The 17,359-nt window shown below is 37.0% G+C and overlaps 1 protein-coding gene across 3 annotated transcripts in view; it reads left to right on the top strand.

Annotated features, from left to right (window-relative positions):
• Positions 1-17,359, top strand: part of USP14 (ubiquitin specific peptidase 14) — a 54,255-nt gene that overhangs the window by 22,565 nt on the left and 14,331 nt on the right. For all 3 annotated transcript variants that reach the window (XM_031003598.3, XM_055368616.2, XM_063699341.1), the window contains 4 exons: positions 11,677-11,735; positions 15,485-15,615; positions 16,459-16,539; positions 16,882-16,967. In XM_031003598.3, coding sequence (XP_030859458.1) covers positions 11,677-11,735; positions 15,485-15,615; positions 16,459-16,539; positions 16,882-16,967 — 357 coding nt within the window. The remainder of the gene's footprint in view (positions 1-11,676; positions 11,736-15,484; positions 15,616-16,458; positions 16,540-16,881; positions 16,968-17,359) is intronic.

Raw genomic sequence — 17,359 nt, 5'->3', positions numbered from 1 at the left:
TTTGGCTGTTATGAGTAATGCTGCAGTGAACATTCATGTTTTTTGTGTAGATGAACGTTTTCATATAGTAACTCTATGTTTAATGTTTTGAGGAACTGCCACAATGATTTTCCAAAGTGATGGTACCATTTTACGTTCTCACCAGCAATGTGAGAAAATTGCCAATATTGTCTGTCTTTGATTAAGCCATCTAGCGCTATGAAGTGTGGTATCTCATTGTGGTTGTCATGCACATTTTTTTTAGTGGCTAATGATGTTGGGCATCTTTTCAGGTGCTTATTGGCCATTTCTATATCTTCCTTGGAGAAATGTCTGTTTAAATCTTTTGCCTGTGTTTTAATTGGGTTATTTGTCTTTTTAAAAATTCAATTGTGTTTTTACATATATACAAGTTCCTTACCCAATGGATAATTTGCAAATCTTTTCTTCTATACTATAAGCTGTCATTTTACTTTCTTTTTTAAAATTTATTTTTTTCCTAAGTCTGTTGTATGCAGTCTCCTTTTACTTTCCTCGATGGTACGTTTGTAATGCAAATGTTTTTTAATTTTGATGTAGTTTAATCTTAATTTTAATATTTTCTTTTATCACATATGCTTTTGGTTTCATATGTAAGAAGCCATTGTCTAATTCTAGGTTACAAAGACTTACTTCTTTGTTGTTTTTCAAGAGTTAATATACTTTTAGCTCTTCTATTCAGGCCTGTGGTTAATTTTTATGTATGGTGGGAGGGAGGGAGGTATTTGCCTATTATTTTGCATGTGTATATCCAGTTCTTCCAGTATCATTTGTTGAAGGCTATTGTTTCCCCACTGAATTGTCTTAGCACCTTTTTTGAAAGTCAGTTGACCTTAATGTATAGGTTCATTTCTGGACCCTGGATTCTTTTCCATTTGTATATATGTCTATCCTTATGTCAGTCAGTACTGGTTTCAAAAAAGAAAGAACATTTTGTTTTTATACCATCGTATGAAAGGAAAAGAGTAAAGAATTAATTACAAATGTTTTGAGAACCTGTAAAATGGTCTACAAATAAGGGCCGTTTCTTCCAGTGAGTATAAGTGTAACTTAAAAAATATGTAACTTAATTCTGACTAAATTTATACAACTGTCTTGATACATAAATTGTCAGTTCTTTATGATAGAATTCTGAACTACAATTTGGATTCTAGACAGCTTTATGAATATTGATTTTTGTTTTTTCCCCTCAGTCTATTGTGAAATGTTGTGATAGAACTGAGCAGAAGAGAAGGGAGAGAAGGAGTGTGCAAAAATCTGAAAGAGTGACTTTAAAGGTTTTCTACATTTCTCTGAAGCGAATAGTCGTCAGGTATTTATGAGAAATTGCATAGACTGCAGCTGATATATTATCAGTGAACAAGACACAGTATCTGTCTTCAAGGCACCTACAGTCTAATAGAGAAAGACTATCAAGTAAACAGGTACTGTTTCAGAACTGCTTTGATGGGAAATGTAGGCTGCTATGAGAACATCTAAGGGAGTTCATCAGGGGTATCTGAGGATAGTTTGGGAAGACTTCTTAGAGTAACTGGTATTTAAACAGTTAGGTGTTATCCCAGCCTGGATGAGAGGTTAAGGAAGTGTGAGAGTGGACTGGAGGAAAGAGTTTTTAAGCAACAGTCTGGAGGCAGGAGACTGCAACATACTCAGTGCAACTGCCTGGAGAAGGATGGATGTAGAAACGGTGATAGATGGGAGATTAGCAGGGGCCAGCCAGAAATCTTGAAGTCATTTTTAAGAAGTGTGGACTTCGTGTTGTGGGCGAAGAGAAACCATTGGAAGATTTTAAGCAGAGTACTGACATTCAAATTATCCTCTGAATTCTAGGTAGCTAAGATTATTATTTTATTCTTTAATAGTTTTTATTTTAATTTTGCTTAAAAAATTGCCTGGTGAATCTTACTGTGTCTTTTATATATATCCCGAAATATTGCTTTATTTTACCCTTTCCTCTTATCCTTGGATGATAATATTGCTTGGAGCAAGAGTCTAGGTCAAAGCCATTTTTCCTCAGTGATTGGTAGTTATTTCTCCACTATTTTTGTGTGTCCATGCTTACTGATGAGAGGTCTGATATCAGTCTTGATTTTTATTCTTTTCTGTTAGTAGCTTTTAGGATTTTCTGTTTTTTTTTTTTTCCAAGAATGTGAGACTGTGGGTTTTATTTATCTTATAAAAGTAGCACTTTTAGTGAGCACTTTTAGTCTGAGGACTCTTGTTGCAAACTCTAGGACATTTCTTGGTCATTATTTCTTTAGATACTGCTTCTCCTCCACCTGGTTTCTTATACATATTAAAATTTCTAGATCTGTTTTTTAGTCTTCTAACTTTCCTCCGTGTTTTAAATTTTTATAATTTTTATGTGATGTGCTCTAGGAAAATGCCTCAGTTCTGTCTTACATTTTACTGATTCATACGTCTACTTTGTTTCACTGCTTATTTATCATGACCTTCTGTTCTTTTTTATAACTCCTTATTCTTAATTTTTGGATCTAAATCCTGCTTTTATTTTTCTGAGGCTCTGAAGTATTTTTATTTAAAGGTTTTTTTTTTTTTTTCCTTGTTGTTTGGCCTTTTAACTCTGTTCTTTTTGGATGTAAGGGTTGTTCTTCCCTCATTTGTTTAAAGGTTGTGTGCTCATATCGTGCAACCATATTCTCTTCCTTATGTCCCAGTTGCAAATTATCTGAATAGGTAGTTTGCTGGGGTAGCTTTCTGGCTAGCACCCTTGGGAGTGGCTGATGGAGATAGCCTTGGCTCACTTCCAAGATTTCCAAACTGTTTTCTTCTTGGATGCCTTTTAGCCTCTGTTCCTGAGAGAGTGCTCTTTTATGTTTTGGAAAGAGTTGTGTATAAGCAGGGGAGATTTCATCCTATGTGGTTCTATTTTCCTGAAACCAAAAGAATTATTTTTTGTTTTTCCTTTTTTGAAAAAAATAAAAAGTGAAAGTTACTTTTTTCGCTTTTTGGTTTTTATTTTTAGTATTTTTTCTTTTTTTTGTACAGCAACCTCTGATGCCAAACAAAAGAAGTAGTTTTTGAATTCTAATTCTCAAGAGAGTGCACTTACTAACGTAATTGATACAAGATGACATGGATGGTGGTATGTCTTTGGAAAAATGGCACTAACTGATAAAACAAGAATGAAAGAACAGAAAAACATTCCACGAGAGGTGTTTTACAGCTGGAGATGAGGAAGACCATCCTCACAAATACTTAGCAGAACTTGTCTTTGGCAGGTTCTATAGAGTGGGAGGTATGGGTCCCGAGTGTGATGGCTCACGCCTGTAATCCCAGTACTTTGGGAGGCCGAGGCAGGTATCTCACTTGAGCTTAGGAATTTGAGACTAGCCTCGGCAACGTGGCAAAACCCCACCTCTACAAAACAAACAAACAAAAAACCAAAAATTAGCCAGGCATGGTGGTGTGTGCCTGTAGTCCCAGCTACTCAGAGGCTGAGGTGGGAGATTGCTTGAGCCTGGGAGGTTGAGCCTGCAGTGAGCCATCAGTGTGCCACTGCACTCCAGGCTGGGTAATAGAGTGAGGCCCTGTCTCAAAAAATAAAATAAAATAAAAAGAGAGTGAGATGTATAATGATGGAGGGTAGAAGGAAAGTGTGTTCAAGAGAAATAGACTGGGTTAGCTTAAGAGGCAGTAAGGATCAAGAACTATAGCCACAGGTAAAAATAAGGTTTGAAATGGCTTGCTTAATGCCGCCCAACAGTGGAATCTCATCATACTCCTGGAGTTAGATTCTCAATTTAGAACCTAGAGTGAAAACTATATGTTATTAAAAAATCATCCTAAAATTCTATAAATTACTCCTCAAAAGACAGTATCACATGGCCGTATCTGTTGTATTGGAGACTGGCAAGCCCCAGCTCTCAATATACACAGCGTTAACAGTTACTAGATTGCTGATTTTCTTTCATTTTTTTTTCTTATTTTTTATTTATTTATTTTCGAGACAGAGTCTCACTCCCTCACCCAGGCTGCAGTGCAGTGGTGCGATCTCAGCTCACTGCAGCCTCTGCCTCCCGGGCTTGAGCAATTCTTCTGTCTCAGCCTCCCAAGTAGCTGGAATTACAGGTGTGTGCCTGACTAATTTTTGTATTTTTAGTAGAGACGGGTTTTGCTATATTGTCGAGGCTGGTTTCAAAATCCTCACAAGTCATCTGCCCGCCTCAGCCTCCCAAAGTGCTGGGATTACAGGTGTGAGCCACTGTGCCTGGCTGAAAATATTTGTCTGTTAACACTAGAGTCTCATTCAGTTCAGTGAGATGCTCATATTATGAGAGGCATGCAAGAACTGAGACACTCGGAGAGAACAGAAAAGCCCCATATCTCATCTCACAGCTGCCTAGGGGATATGTTCATTGAGTGGAATTGCATGTGGGATTGCTTGCACTACTTAAATTATTTTCTTTTTTTTAGCTTTTTGAGGGCATATCTTCATTTAAAATTTTAAAAAAATGTAAATTATTTTTTATTTTTTGAGATAGGCCCTTGCTCTGTTGCCTAGGCTCTGGAGTGGCACGATCACAGATCACTGCAGCCTTGACCTCTTGGGCTCAAGGATCCTCCTGACTTGGCTTCCCAAGTAGCTGGGACCTCAGGCATGCACCACTATGCCCAGCTGAATTTTTTTTTTTTTTTTTTTTAAGTAGAGACAAGAGATGGCTATGTTGCTCAGGCTGGTTTCAAACTCCTGGCCTCAATCAATCCTCCCAGCTCAGTCTGCCAAAATACTGGGATTACAGATGTGAGCCACCACATCTGGCACACATATCTTCATTCCAAGTAATTGATTTCAACTTGTTCTTGACAAAAAAATTTTAAATAACAGAAAAGTCTACATATTTGATATTCACTTTTTCTCAGCCATCTTCTCAGCCCTTATGTCAGGATATGATGAAAATGCATCATACATTTAATTCATACAGATTGAAGATGTGCCCTGGGCTGGATGTGATGGCTCATGCCTGTGATCCCAGTGCTTTGGGAGGCTGAATCTATAGCTTGAGGCCAGAAGTTTAAGACCAGCCTGGGCAACATAGTGAGACCCGCATCTCTGCAATAAAAAAGAAATAGCTGAGTGTGGTGGTGTGCACCTGTAGTTCCAGCTACTCATGAGGCTGAGCTGGGAGGAATGCTTGAGCTCAGGAGTTTGCAACTGCAGTGAGCTGTGATGATGCCACTGCACTCCAGCCTGGGCAATGCAATGAGACCCTGTCTCTTTAAAAAAGAGATGGGCCAGGAGCAGTGGCTCATGCTTGTAATCCCAGCACTTTGGGAGGCTGAGGCGGGCAGATCACCGAAGGTCAGGAGTTCAAGACCAGCTTGGCTAACATGGTGAAATCCCGTCTCTATTTAAAATACAAAAATTAGCCAGGTTTGGTGGCAGGCGCCTATAATCCCAGCTACTCGGGAGGCTGAGGCAGGAGGGTCGCTTGAACCCGGGAGCAGAGGCTGCAGTGAGCCAAAATTGCACCACTGCACTCCAGCCTGGGCGACAGAGGGAGACTGTGTCTCAAAAAAAAAAAGAGAAAGGGATGAAGATTTGTGTTATATTTGGGTTTTTTCTTTAAACATACGTGTAGCAGTTTATGTGTTTTTTATAACCAATTCAAACAGTCTTAAATTTGTGCTCATGTCTTTGTTTTTATGCTTACATATTAACAATTCTGCAGTACATCTTGATGCATAGGATTCTTTGGATCAATTTCTGGAAGTGGAGTTAGTGGGTTAATGAATTAGAGTGGATAGTTTGAACTTTTAGATATTGGCAGTTGTTATCCCAAAAGGTAGAAAAATATGAATGCTACATTCTGTACATATTCATCAATGTAAAATATTATAATGATAAATTTTTTTGATTACTGGTAAGATTGAACTACTGTTTACTCGTGAGTTTATTGGTGACTTACATTTCTAAGGTAAAAATCTAGGTTTCTCTTTTTTTCTCCCATCACCATTTATTGTATATTGATACACATTGATCTTTTATCATATGTATTGTTATTAAATATTTTTGAGACCTGTTCCTAGATTTTCTAATTGGGTTTATTTATTGAGGTCTGATTTTCGATATGTGTTTCGATATGGCATAATGTGTTTGTATTATGCCATTTTAACCATCTGGTGTGTAGTAATGCATACTTCTTACTTTCAGTATATTACTGGATAGTTTGATCCGTATTTTACATCTCTTTGAACTTCATAGTCATGTTCAATACGCCTTTCTCCCTCTAAATGGATATATAGTGGGAGTGTCAGCCTTTGGGATTTTGACCATAATGGCTTTAAGTTTGGGATAAATTGACATTTTTGCAATATTTAGCCTCCCCATCCAGGAATATAGGCTGTCTCCCCATTGTTTCAGGTCTTATTTGACTTTCAGTAAGATGGATTTTTTTCACGTGTTTTATTTCCAACTGTTTTGAATTTTTGTATTTTGTAATGTTAGATGAATTTTCCCTTGATCATTTTGTTATTGGCCCTGCTAGCTGATGGGAAGAAATCAGGAGTACTAATTTCAAATATCAGATTTCCATGGTTCCAAGATATACTTTCCCCTAATATTGAAATAGTCCTTATATTCTATGAAAATTTTAATGTAGTTTTTATTTACCTTGAAAACACATTTATTTACCCTGAAAACACATTTTAGTTATGATGATATTTATGATTATGATTTATTTATGATATATTTATGAGGAAATAAGGCATATTTTCTATTAGTATTTGGATTTTCTAAATAGATAATCAAATCCATTACTCAGGTTATTTTTGTCTGTTTCAGGTAGTTTACTTCATGTTTCTTTCGTGCTTCACTGGCTAGAACTTTTAACACAATGTTAAATAGTAGATGGTTGTGGAATTCTCTCTTGTTTTTGATTTTAATAAGACTGTTGTATTTTAGGGTTAAATATTGATCTTGGGTTTGGTGGAAATGTTCTTTTTTTCTTTTTTCTTTTTTTCTCCTTGTCTTCTTCCCCTCAGGTTTGGTGGAAATATTCTTAAGAATGTTAAGAAAGTATCCCTCCATTTGTTTACTGGAGGTTTTTTAAAAATAAGAAATACATGTTAAAATTGTCAAATGTTGTTTGTTGACCTAGTACTAAGATTTTTCTCACTGGATCTATTTGTGATACATTATGTTAATAGTTAGCCTAATAGTAGACTATATTCCTGATACATTCGTATTCTTTCAATATATAGCACTGAATTTAATTTGCTGGAACATTTTAAAAGGATTTTTTGGGGTCATTTGTTAGTAAGACTGATTTATAGCATTCTGTCTCCCTCTGGTTTTTTTTTTTTTTTTTTTTTTTTCTTTGTGAGGGTTTGGTGTTACAGTTACGCTAGCTCTATGTCCATCTTTTCCTGGAACTTTTATTTTCTTTCATGTTTTTATAGGACTGATCTGTTGTTGAAAGCCTTGCCCATGAAATTGTCTGCACTCAGCTTTTTTGGGGTATTTTATTTTATTTTATTTTATTTTGAGACAGAGTCTCGCTGTGTTGCCCAGGCTGGAGTGCAGTGGCATGATCTCGGCTCACTGCAACCTCCGCCTCCTGGGTTCAAGCGATTCTCCTGCCTCAGCCTCCCAAGTAGCTGGGATTACAGGCACCCGCCACTACGCCCAGCTAATTTTTTGTATTTTTAGTAGAGACGTGGTTTCACCATGTTGGCCAGGATGGTCTTGAACTCCTGACCTCAGGTGATCCCCCGGCTTTGGCCTCCCAAAGTGCTGGGATTACAGGCGTGAGCCACCGTGCTTGGCCTTTGGGGTATTTTAAATGTACTTATTCTCTCCTAAAGTCAGTTTTGGTAATTTATATTTTCCTACAAAATTGTCCTGTCTTTAAATTATTTCAGCTTAAGAGTTATTCTACTATTGGACCTGTATGGTTTTTTTTGTATTTTTATTTCTTATTTGTTATATTTGTGTTTTCCTCCCTTGATTTTCTTGCTAGAGATGTGTATTTTAGTTTTCAAAGAATTGGCTATTAGATTTGTTCATTCAGTTTTTTGAGTTGTCTGATTCATCCTACTTTTGTTTGTATTAATTTTTTCTTATTTCTGTTTACCTTAGGCTTGTTTTATTGTCTATTTTCTAACTTAAAGTTTCATATGTGGATTGTTTACTTACCCTTGTGTAGTAATGAAAGCATTTAGTTCTGAGATTTTGCTTGTTCTCTATTTGTTAGATGAGGCTGTTCAGATGTTAACAAAAGCCACTAGAAAGTCTCTTATCTTTTCCTTTTAGCTCTGTTTTGTTTGTTTTTTCTTTGTTTTTTTTTTGAGAAGGAGTCTCACTCTGCCTCCAGGCTGGAGTGCAGTGGCACGATCTCGGCTCACTGCAGCCTCCGCCTCCTGGGTTCAAGTGATTCTCCTACCTCAGCCTCCCAAGTAGCTGGGACTACAGGCGCGTGTCACAACGCCCAGCTAGTTTTTGTATTTTTATTAGAGACAGGGTTTCATCATGTTGGCCAGGATGGTCTCGATCTCTTGACCTCGTGATCCACCTGCCTCGGCCGCCCAAGTGCTGGGATTACAGGCAAGAGCCACCATGCTTGGCGCGTTTATTTTTGATTATTGAAGTAAAACATGCGAAAGTATACAAATTATAACTGTACAACTCAATGAATTGTCCCAGGGTGAACACATCCATATACCCAAAATAAAGGCAGAACCCTTCTAGCACTCTAAAAATCCCCTCACAGATCTTAATCACTAACACCGTTTATGTTTCCCAAATTGGAAATACTATCTTGACTTCTAATCTCATAGATCAGTTTTACCAGTTTTGAACTCTATGAACAGAAATGTACAAATTGGGCCCATTTTTCTGGCTGATGACTGGGTAATGGGTCTGGCTCATGATGTTTAGTGTATCCATGTTCTGTGTATCCATGTTCTGTGTATTGGTGGTTCATTTATATTCATGCTATATAGTATAGTATTCCGTTGTGTCCTGTACTACCAAGTTATTATACATTCTTCTGTTGATGAATGTTTGGTTTATGTTCAGTTTTTGGTGATTATGAAAAAATATACTCTGAATATTCTAGTACATTTTTGGGCACATGCATTTGTTTCTGTTGGGTATATATGAGTATGTATGCATATGCACAAAATATATATGAGTGAAACTGCTGGGTCATAAAAGGATGTATATATTCAGTTTTAGTATGTTTTGCCAACCAGTTTCAAAAACAGAGGTACCAATTCATATTTTCATTAGCATTATATGTGCTTTCCATCTGTTCCACATCCACCCCCAAGAATTTAAGCCAAGTTATTTAGCCAGTGGATTTAGAAACACATATATGAAAGCATATGTTATAAATGTACTTTATTTCACTATGGGTAAGGATTGTGGCCTACATAACTTTTGGTTTTTGGAAATTTGAGTTTGCCTTTTTGATCTGATGTATGATTGAATATTTCATAGGGACTAGAAAAGTCAAAATGTCCTCTCTTTGTAGGTGTCAAAGTATAATAGACATTAGGTTAATTTTATTATGTTCAGATTTTCTGTATCATTACTTTTTATTTATTGACTTGACAGAGATAAGGAAAGATTCTCAGTACTTTTGACTGTAAAACCTCTCAGTATTTCTGTCAGTTTCCTTTTATTTTCTAAGTTTTTCTTTATAAACTTCAGTGTTAATGTTATTTGGCTTAATGGATGGTTTTACATGAATTAGGAATTACATTTTATTGCTCTAATATGGGAATTTTTTTTGGATATTAAATTACATATGACCTTCCTTAGTTACCAAAAAAAGGTTGATAATTCATTAGTGTATCTTTGCCATAAATGTAGAAATAGTTACATATTCATGTTACCCTATAACAAGAAGTAAAATTCAGTAACAGCAGCGATTATATAGCTAATTACATACCCAAGTGATGTTCAGGGTATGTCTGCTATATTAGTACTTAATTTTAATTTCAAAAATGCCTTTTAAGAAGTTGCTAAAATGTCTTAACAGGGAAATGTAATGATTTTCAGGTTTTTAAAAATGAACACACATAATTCAGGCATTATTGTGAATTATTGTGTATTGAAAAATTAAGAAAATTCGTTGAGTCACAACAGTTTCCGAAAGATGCAAACAAATGAAAAAGGGAAAAACAAAATCCTTCAATTGAGTACAATTTAACACAATACTCTCTGTGATTTCTTTCATACTACTTAACATAAGCATAGAGGTTTTGCTTTTTAAATTGAGATATAATTCACATCTAGTGAAATGCATATATCTTAAGTGTTTGGTTTGATCAGTTTTGACAAATGCAAATTCTCTGTAATCCATTTGCCTATCAAAGTATAGAACATTTCTATCATCTCAGAAAATTTCTTGGGCGTGCCTTTTCTCAGTTAATCCTTATCCTCTCCACCCCCTTCCAGCAACTACTGATTTCATATTAGTTTGCACATTCTGAAACATAAAATAAATGGAATCCTACAGGTCATGCTTTTCTTTTGTTCTGGCTTGTTTCACTCAGTATCTAGCTTGGAGATCCATTCATATTATTATTGACTAGATCAGTAATTCTGATTGCTCCACAATCTTGCCGATATTGGGTGATGCTAGTTTTTTTTAAATTTTGATTTTAGTCACTCTAATGGGTGTGTAGTATGTACACAGTTTAATCATAGTGTATATGCAGTCTCCCTCTCACTTCAATGTTTGATATTAACTGAATGATAATTTCTGAGCTTTTGTAATAAGACATTGTGTGAGTAATGACTATGGTTTGAATAGTCATTTGAAAAGGAATTTGCATGGCCAGTTTGTTGTACTGTTGTAAATTAAGTGAGGATCATAAAGCTGAAAGTGAATTTAGAAATCATTTAATAGAAGCTTCTCAGTTTACAGATGAGCAAACTGACCTACAACCTTAAGTGACCTATTTAATGATACACAGCAAGCTAATGCTGAATGTAGGTGTATGATTTTTGATTGAATGTTTTTGATCTAATGCTTATTTCTTCCAAGTTATTTCAGAGATTGTGTTATTTTATTTTCTTTGTAATTAATGGTTTTGTTTCACAATACTTTCAGAAAATGTTTGTTTTAGCTGGGTACAGTGGCTCATGCCTGTAATCCCAGCACTTTGGGAGGCCGATGTGGGTGGATCACCTGAGGTCAGGAGTTTGAGACCAGCCTGCCCAACATGGTGAAACCCTGTCTCTACTAGAAATACAAAAATTAGCTGGGCATGATGGTGGATGCCTGTAATCCCAGCTGCTTGGGAGGCTGAGGCAGGAGAAGGTGCTTGAACCCAGGAGGTAGAGGTTGCAGTGAGTCAAGATCATGCCATTGCACTCCAACCTGGGCGACAAGAGCAAAACTCTGTCTCAGAAAATAAAAAATAAAATAAAATGTTCGTTTTATATGAGTTTGACAAAGGGAAAGAGCTTAAAGTAGGCTCCATCTAAATTCCCTTTTCAGCATTCCTTTTTTTCTCCATATTTCTGGTCATGCAAGACCAGAAGAGAAGAAAAGGAAAGGTGGGAACAACTCTGAGGAACTTGCAGTTGAGGGTGTCATAAGAACTCCTTTTAACTGGTTTCTTCCCATTTGAATGTTAGAATGAATTGAATTCTATTGTTTAACTTGGCTTTAATGTTCCTAGGTATGCAGGTGCCTTGAGAGCTTCAGGGGAAATGGCTTCAGCGCAGTATATTACTGCAGGTTTGTATACTAAATATACTACTTTTTGATAGGAGTAAGACATTTTATTTTTCGCTCACAATCCTTTGCAGTTTACAGAATGTCTTTTGTAAAACATCACCTCATTAAGCTTGGAGTGTACATTATACTTAAGTTAAACAACTTGGTACTTATTTTATCGTCCAGATTATAAATCAATGATGTCTGTCCTTTGTGAAAAATAATCTTTGGATTTTTTTGGATTAAATTATAATTTTGGCTTCAGGTTTGATTTGTATAATATATCTTTGGGGTTGACTCTGGGGATAGCCAGCGACGGGTTTTATCACAATCGATGTATCATTATAAAAGAGGGTCTTAGTGAGTATTGGTGTAAAGAAGCGATGTGTGTGAGGAGAAATAGTAATCTTAAAGGATAGAAATAACTGGTTTCTTCATTGCATAAGAGAATATAACCCCCACCTAATTTTGGACATTTTAATACTGTTAAATCTTTGGGTTAGGTCAGTAGGGTTTTACAGCCATGCCTTTTTTTTTACTCTCTCTCTAACAGCTTTATTGATACAGTGTACATGTCATAAAATCTGCCCATTTAAAGTGTATAATTCATTGTTTTTTAGTTTATCCACAGAGTTGTGCAAATATTACTAAAATGTTAATTTTAGAAACATTATCATTCCAAAAAGCAACTTCATAACATCTAGCAGTCACCTCCTTTCCCATTTCTAGCCCTACCCATTTATCTATATGTTATTTCTCTCTAGATTTGCCTACTCTGGACTTATACTCTAAATGGAATTAAATAATATGTAGTCTCTTGTGACTGGTGTCTTTCACTTAGTATAATGTTTTCAGAATTCATCCACATTGTGGCATGTATCAGTACTTCATTCTTTTTTATTGCTAAATAAGAGTGCCTTGTATGGACATGCCACATATCATTTATCCATTCATCGTTGGTGGATATTTGGGTTGTTTCTGCTTTTCGACTATTACAAATACTCCTGACAGTCGTGTACAAGTCTTGGTGTGGACAAATGCTTTCATTTCTCTTTGGTATGCATGTAGGAGTGGAATTAATTACTGGGTCATATGATTACTATGTTTAACCTTTTGAGGAACTGCCAGAATTTTCCAAAGGAGTCGCACCGTTTTACATTTCCCCCAGAAGGGTATGAGGGTTCTGATTTCTCCGTCTCCTTACCAGCACTTAGTGTTGTATGTCTTTTTGACTATAGCCATCCAAGAGGTATGAAGTGTTATCTCATTGTTGTCAACCATTGATTTTTGATATTATAAACAGGTTTCTTTTGTGTCATTTGCAGTTAGAGAGATTTTACTCTAACTTTTTTTCCTAAAGTAGGCTTACTTGTTGAAATGAAGTTTTTAGTGAGAAAGTGTGATCATTTATATCTACTTCATTTGACAGCTCATGTATCTTAGAATAACTTAGAATTTCAGCAGCTTCTGCAGCATCATATATGCGGCTAATAGTATTGATGCGATGAAAAATACTGTTCTTTACATTTTTGCTTCTTGATTTTTTAACTTTTTGTTTTGAAATACATTTAAATTTACAGAAAAGTTGTAAGAATTCACCAGTTACTTTTAGTCGCATTTGGTTTCTCATTTTTCCGTTATGCATGTAATTTTTTTCTGAACCATTTTAGAATAAGGCGCCAGACAGCAGGTGTTTTATTCCTGAATATTTCAGTATGTATTTCCTAACAATAAGGACATTCATAACCACAAGACAATTCTTAATTTTCAGAATCTGGGCTGGGTACGGTGGCTTATGCTTGTAATCCCAGCATTTTGGAAGGCTGAGGTGGGCAGATCACTTAAGGCCAGGGGTTTGAGACCAGCCTGGCCAACATGGCGAAACCCCGTCTCTACTAAAAATGCAAAAATTAGCCGGGTGTGTTGGTGCATGTCTGTAATCCCAGCTACTCGGGAGGCTGAGGCACGAGAATCGCTTGAATCTGGGAGGCAGAGGTTACAGTGAGCTGAGATTGTGTCACTGCACTCCAGCCTGGGCAACAGACTGAGACACTGTCTCAAAAAACAAACTTTTTTTTTAGAATTTGGGAGTTTCACACAGTACCCTAAAATACAGTCTTTATTCAGATTTTGCCAGCTGTCCTAGTATTGTCCATTAAAAAAGTTTTTTTTTTTCCTTCTTCAGGATTCAGTTTAATATCCCACGTTGCATTTAGTTGTTATGTCTTATTAGTCTCTTTTAATCTGTATTTCTTCTTGACCTTTTTCTTTCAAACTAATGAAATACTTTTGGAGATGCTCTGTTGATGGTATATACTAGATCTTAAATCATCTGTTTTTTTGAGTAGTGTATAAAGTATTGTTAAAATGTAGGCTTTTATTTAAAAAAAAATTAGCTTGGTAGTGATGCCCAGATTTCAGCCTTCCCTCCAAAAATATTTTTTAAACATTGTGTTCAGTTTTGTTATTCAGGAACATTTTATTGAGCCCCTGCTTTGTGCTAAGATGCTGTATTATTTGGTGGGTTCAGTCTGTATAATGATGATAGGTGACATTTCACATCTTGGGTATTAATAAAACATACAAGTTGAGATAAGCTAGAGGAAGAGTTTTGCCGTACATGAAGGAGGGCAAGGTATGATCACTAGGAAGTCAGCAGAGGAGAAATGGTTCGAAATCCAAGAGAACAGACTAGTCCATGACTGTGAGATTCATGCTGCTGAGAGGGGTAAGTGGAAAGAAGGTTTTCTAAAGAAGGTAAATTCTTAGTAGTTTTGGTTCTTAGCTGTCCAGTAGAGTCAGCTGTTTAAGGACCCAGATTTAAATCTCCAGGAGTTGAGTAGATGAGAACCAACTATAGGTTTAAAGGGAGGTAAGTTGGGAGAGGTGACCCGCTATCCTGATCTTGGCAGAGTAGCAGAACAATTACATTATGCCTGTTTGTCCCTAAACAGAGGTTATGTGTTCTTTGTACTGAATTAAAACACCCTGCTTTGTTTGGGAAGACAAAGGCTGGCAAGAAGAAAGAGAGAGGCAGGGCTCAGAAGTTGTTTACAGCTAGTGATTGCTTTGTAAGGTCTTCTGGTGAGTTCTTTAAGATTTAAAAAGGATTTTTTTTTTTCTTATTGAGAGTCCAACAATTGTCAAAGAGTAGATACACTTAAAAATATTTAAGCGGCTGGGTGTGGTGGCTCACACCTGTAATCCCAGCACTTTGGGAGGCCGAGGCTGGCGGATCACAAGGTCAGGAGTTCGAGACCAGCCTGGCCAACATGGTGAAACCCTGTCTCTACTAAAAAAAAATGCAAAAATTAGCCAGGCATGGTGGCATGCTCCTGTAATCCCAGCTACTCGGGAGGCCCTTCTGTGTTCAAGCAGTTCTCCTGCCTCAGCCTCCCGAATAGCTGGGGTTACAGGCTGAAGTGAGCGGATCATGAGGTCAGGAGTTGGAGACCAGAGCCTCGCCAGCATGGTGAAACCCCGTCTCTACTAAAAAAAAAATACAAAAAATTAGCCGGGAATGGTGGCGTGTGCCTGTAATCCCAGCTACTCTGGAGGCTGAGGCAGGAGAATTGCTTGAACCCAGAAGGCGGAGGTTGCAGTGAGCCGAGATCGCGCCACTGCACTCCAGCCTGGGCAACGGAGCAAGACTCCATCTCAAAAAAAAAAAATTAAGTAAGTTTTTGTTTGTATTAATTAAAATTAATTTACAGTCGTGTGTATTAAATATGTGACTGTTTCACTAAGGCAATGTTTGCTTTGTCTTTAAGCCCTTAGAGATTTGTTTGATTCCATGGATAAAACTTCTTCCAGTATTCCACCTATTATTCTACTGCAGTTTTTGCACATGGCTTTCCCACAGTTTGCCGAGAAGGGTGAACAAGGACAGTATCTTCAACAGGTAATTAGGGCAAGGTATTTTTCATTCTGTAAATGTAAAACTTAGGTTTCCTACATTTACCATACTTACTGGAACATAGTTCGAAATATAAACATCAGTCTTCTCTAGTTCATGCCACGGCTGTCTCTTGCCTGGAGCCGCACAGTAGTCTTAACTGATCATCTGGCTTCTGCCTTTGCCCCTTTGCAGTTTCTCTACACAGCCCGCAATGTCCTTTTTAAAATGAAGATAGGATTATGTTGGCCCCTTGTTCAGTACTCCCTAGTGATTTTCTACCGCAGTCCTAAATCCTTTAGCGCCTGGCTTTCTCTCTGAGTTCATCACTACCACTCTGTCCCTTGCTTGCCTCTCTCCAGCTGCACAGGCTTCCTTAAACCCTTCAAGTGCCCTCTTCCTGCAGGGCCTTTGCTCTTGTTCTTTGGCTGTCAGATAAGTGCAAGACCAGCTCCCTCACCTCCTTCAGGTCTCATGGCTCCAAGGCCTAAGGCTTTCCCTGATGACCTTATTGGAATGGCACACTTCCCTTCCCCTGATCACTTACTGTTTCCATCCTGCTTTTTTTCGCTTCATAACCCTTATCTCTACTTGAATTTTATATATTCACTGCTATTATGCTGAGTATCTAGTACAGTGTTTAGCACAAATTGGAGCTCAGCAGATGTCTGTTGAATGAATAAGCTATTCTAGAATGCTTTATTTTTTGGAAGATCGTATGTCTTATTTGGCTTAATATTTTTAAAGAAGGAAACCACTTTCTTGCCTAGGAGACAGTGATTATTTTGGAAGAACTTTGTAGATCATTCACTGCCAGGATTACTTACTTTGTCTTTTTTCACATTACAGGATGCTAATGAATGTTGGATACAAATGATGCGAGTATTGCAACAGAAATTGGAAGCCATAGAGGATGATTCTGTTAAAGAGGTAATTGAAATATATTTGTGATTATAGACTTTCGTTATACCTTGATTTTTTTTTTTTCCCCCTCAAAGGCTTAAAATAAGTTCCATCTTATAGGTAGATGTGTATTTAAATACTTTAGATGCTTAATCTGTAGTCAGAATTTGGAAGCTTGTATACGACATTTAAATTTAATGTATTATTTATTAAACTTAATTCATTGTTGATTTTTGGTAATGTTTTTTGAAGGATTTTACAGTAAGGGACTACATTTTAAAAAAATATGTATTACTAAACTGGATTGTGTGGGAGAAAATCTACATTAATATTTATATAAAGTTGGAATTTTTATTTTAATTTTTGCAGACAGACTCCTCATCTGCATCGGTAGCGACACCTTCTAAAAAGAAAAGTTTAATCGATCAGTTCTTCGGTGTTGAGTTTGAAACTACGTATCCTTATGAGCCAAGATATAGACTATACTCATACCTTATTAGAATTGGCATAAATAGCATCATTGGCTGATTGGTGGTGGGTAGAAGAAAAATTCTTCAGAGGTTTTTTTTCTTTGAGACGGAGTTTCGCTCTTGTCGCCCAGGCTGGATTGCAATGGTGTGATCTTGACTCACTGCAACCTCCACCTCCTGGGTTCAAACAGTTCTGCCTCAGCCTCCCAAGTAGCTGGGATTACAGGCGCATGCCACCACACCCAGCTAATTTTTTGTATTTTTAGTAGAGGTGGGGTTTCACCCTCTTGGTCAGGCTGGTATTGAACTCCTGACTTTAGTAGATCTACCCACCTTGGCCTCCAGGTGTGAGCCACCGCGCCCAGCCCAGAGGTTTT

The sequence above is a fragment of the Gorilla gorilla genome, chromosome 17, assembly GCF_029281585.2.
Source record: "Gorilla gorilla gorilla isolate KB3781 chromosome 17, NHGRI_mGorGor1-v2.1_pri, whole genome shotgun sequence".
NCBI classification, from domain to species: domain Eukaryota; kingdom Metazoa; phylum Chordata; class Mammalia; order Primates; family Hominidae; genus Gorilla; species Gorilla gorilla.
Note: the sequence above shows the minus strand (reverse complement) of the source record. Positions and strands in the feature narration are given on the sequence as shown.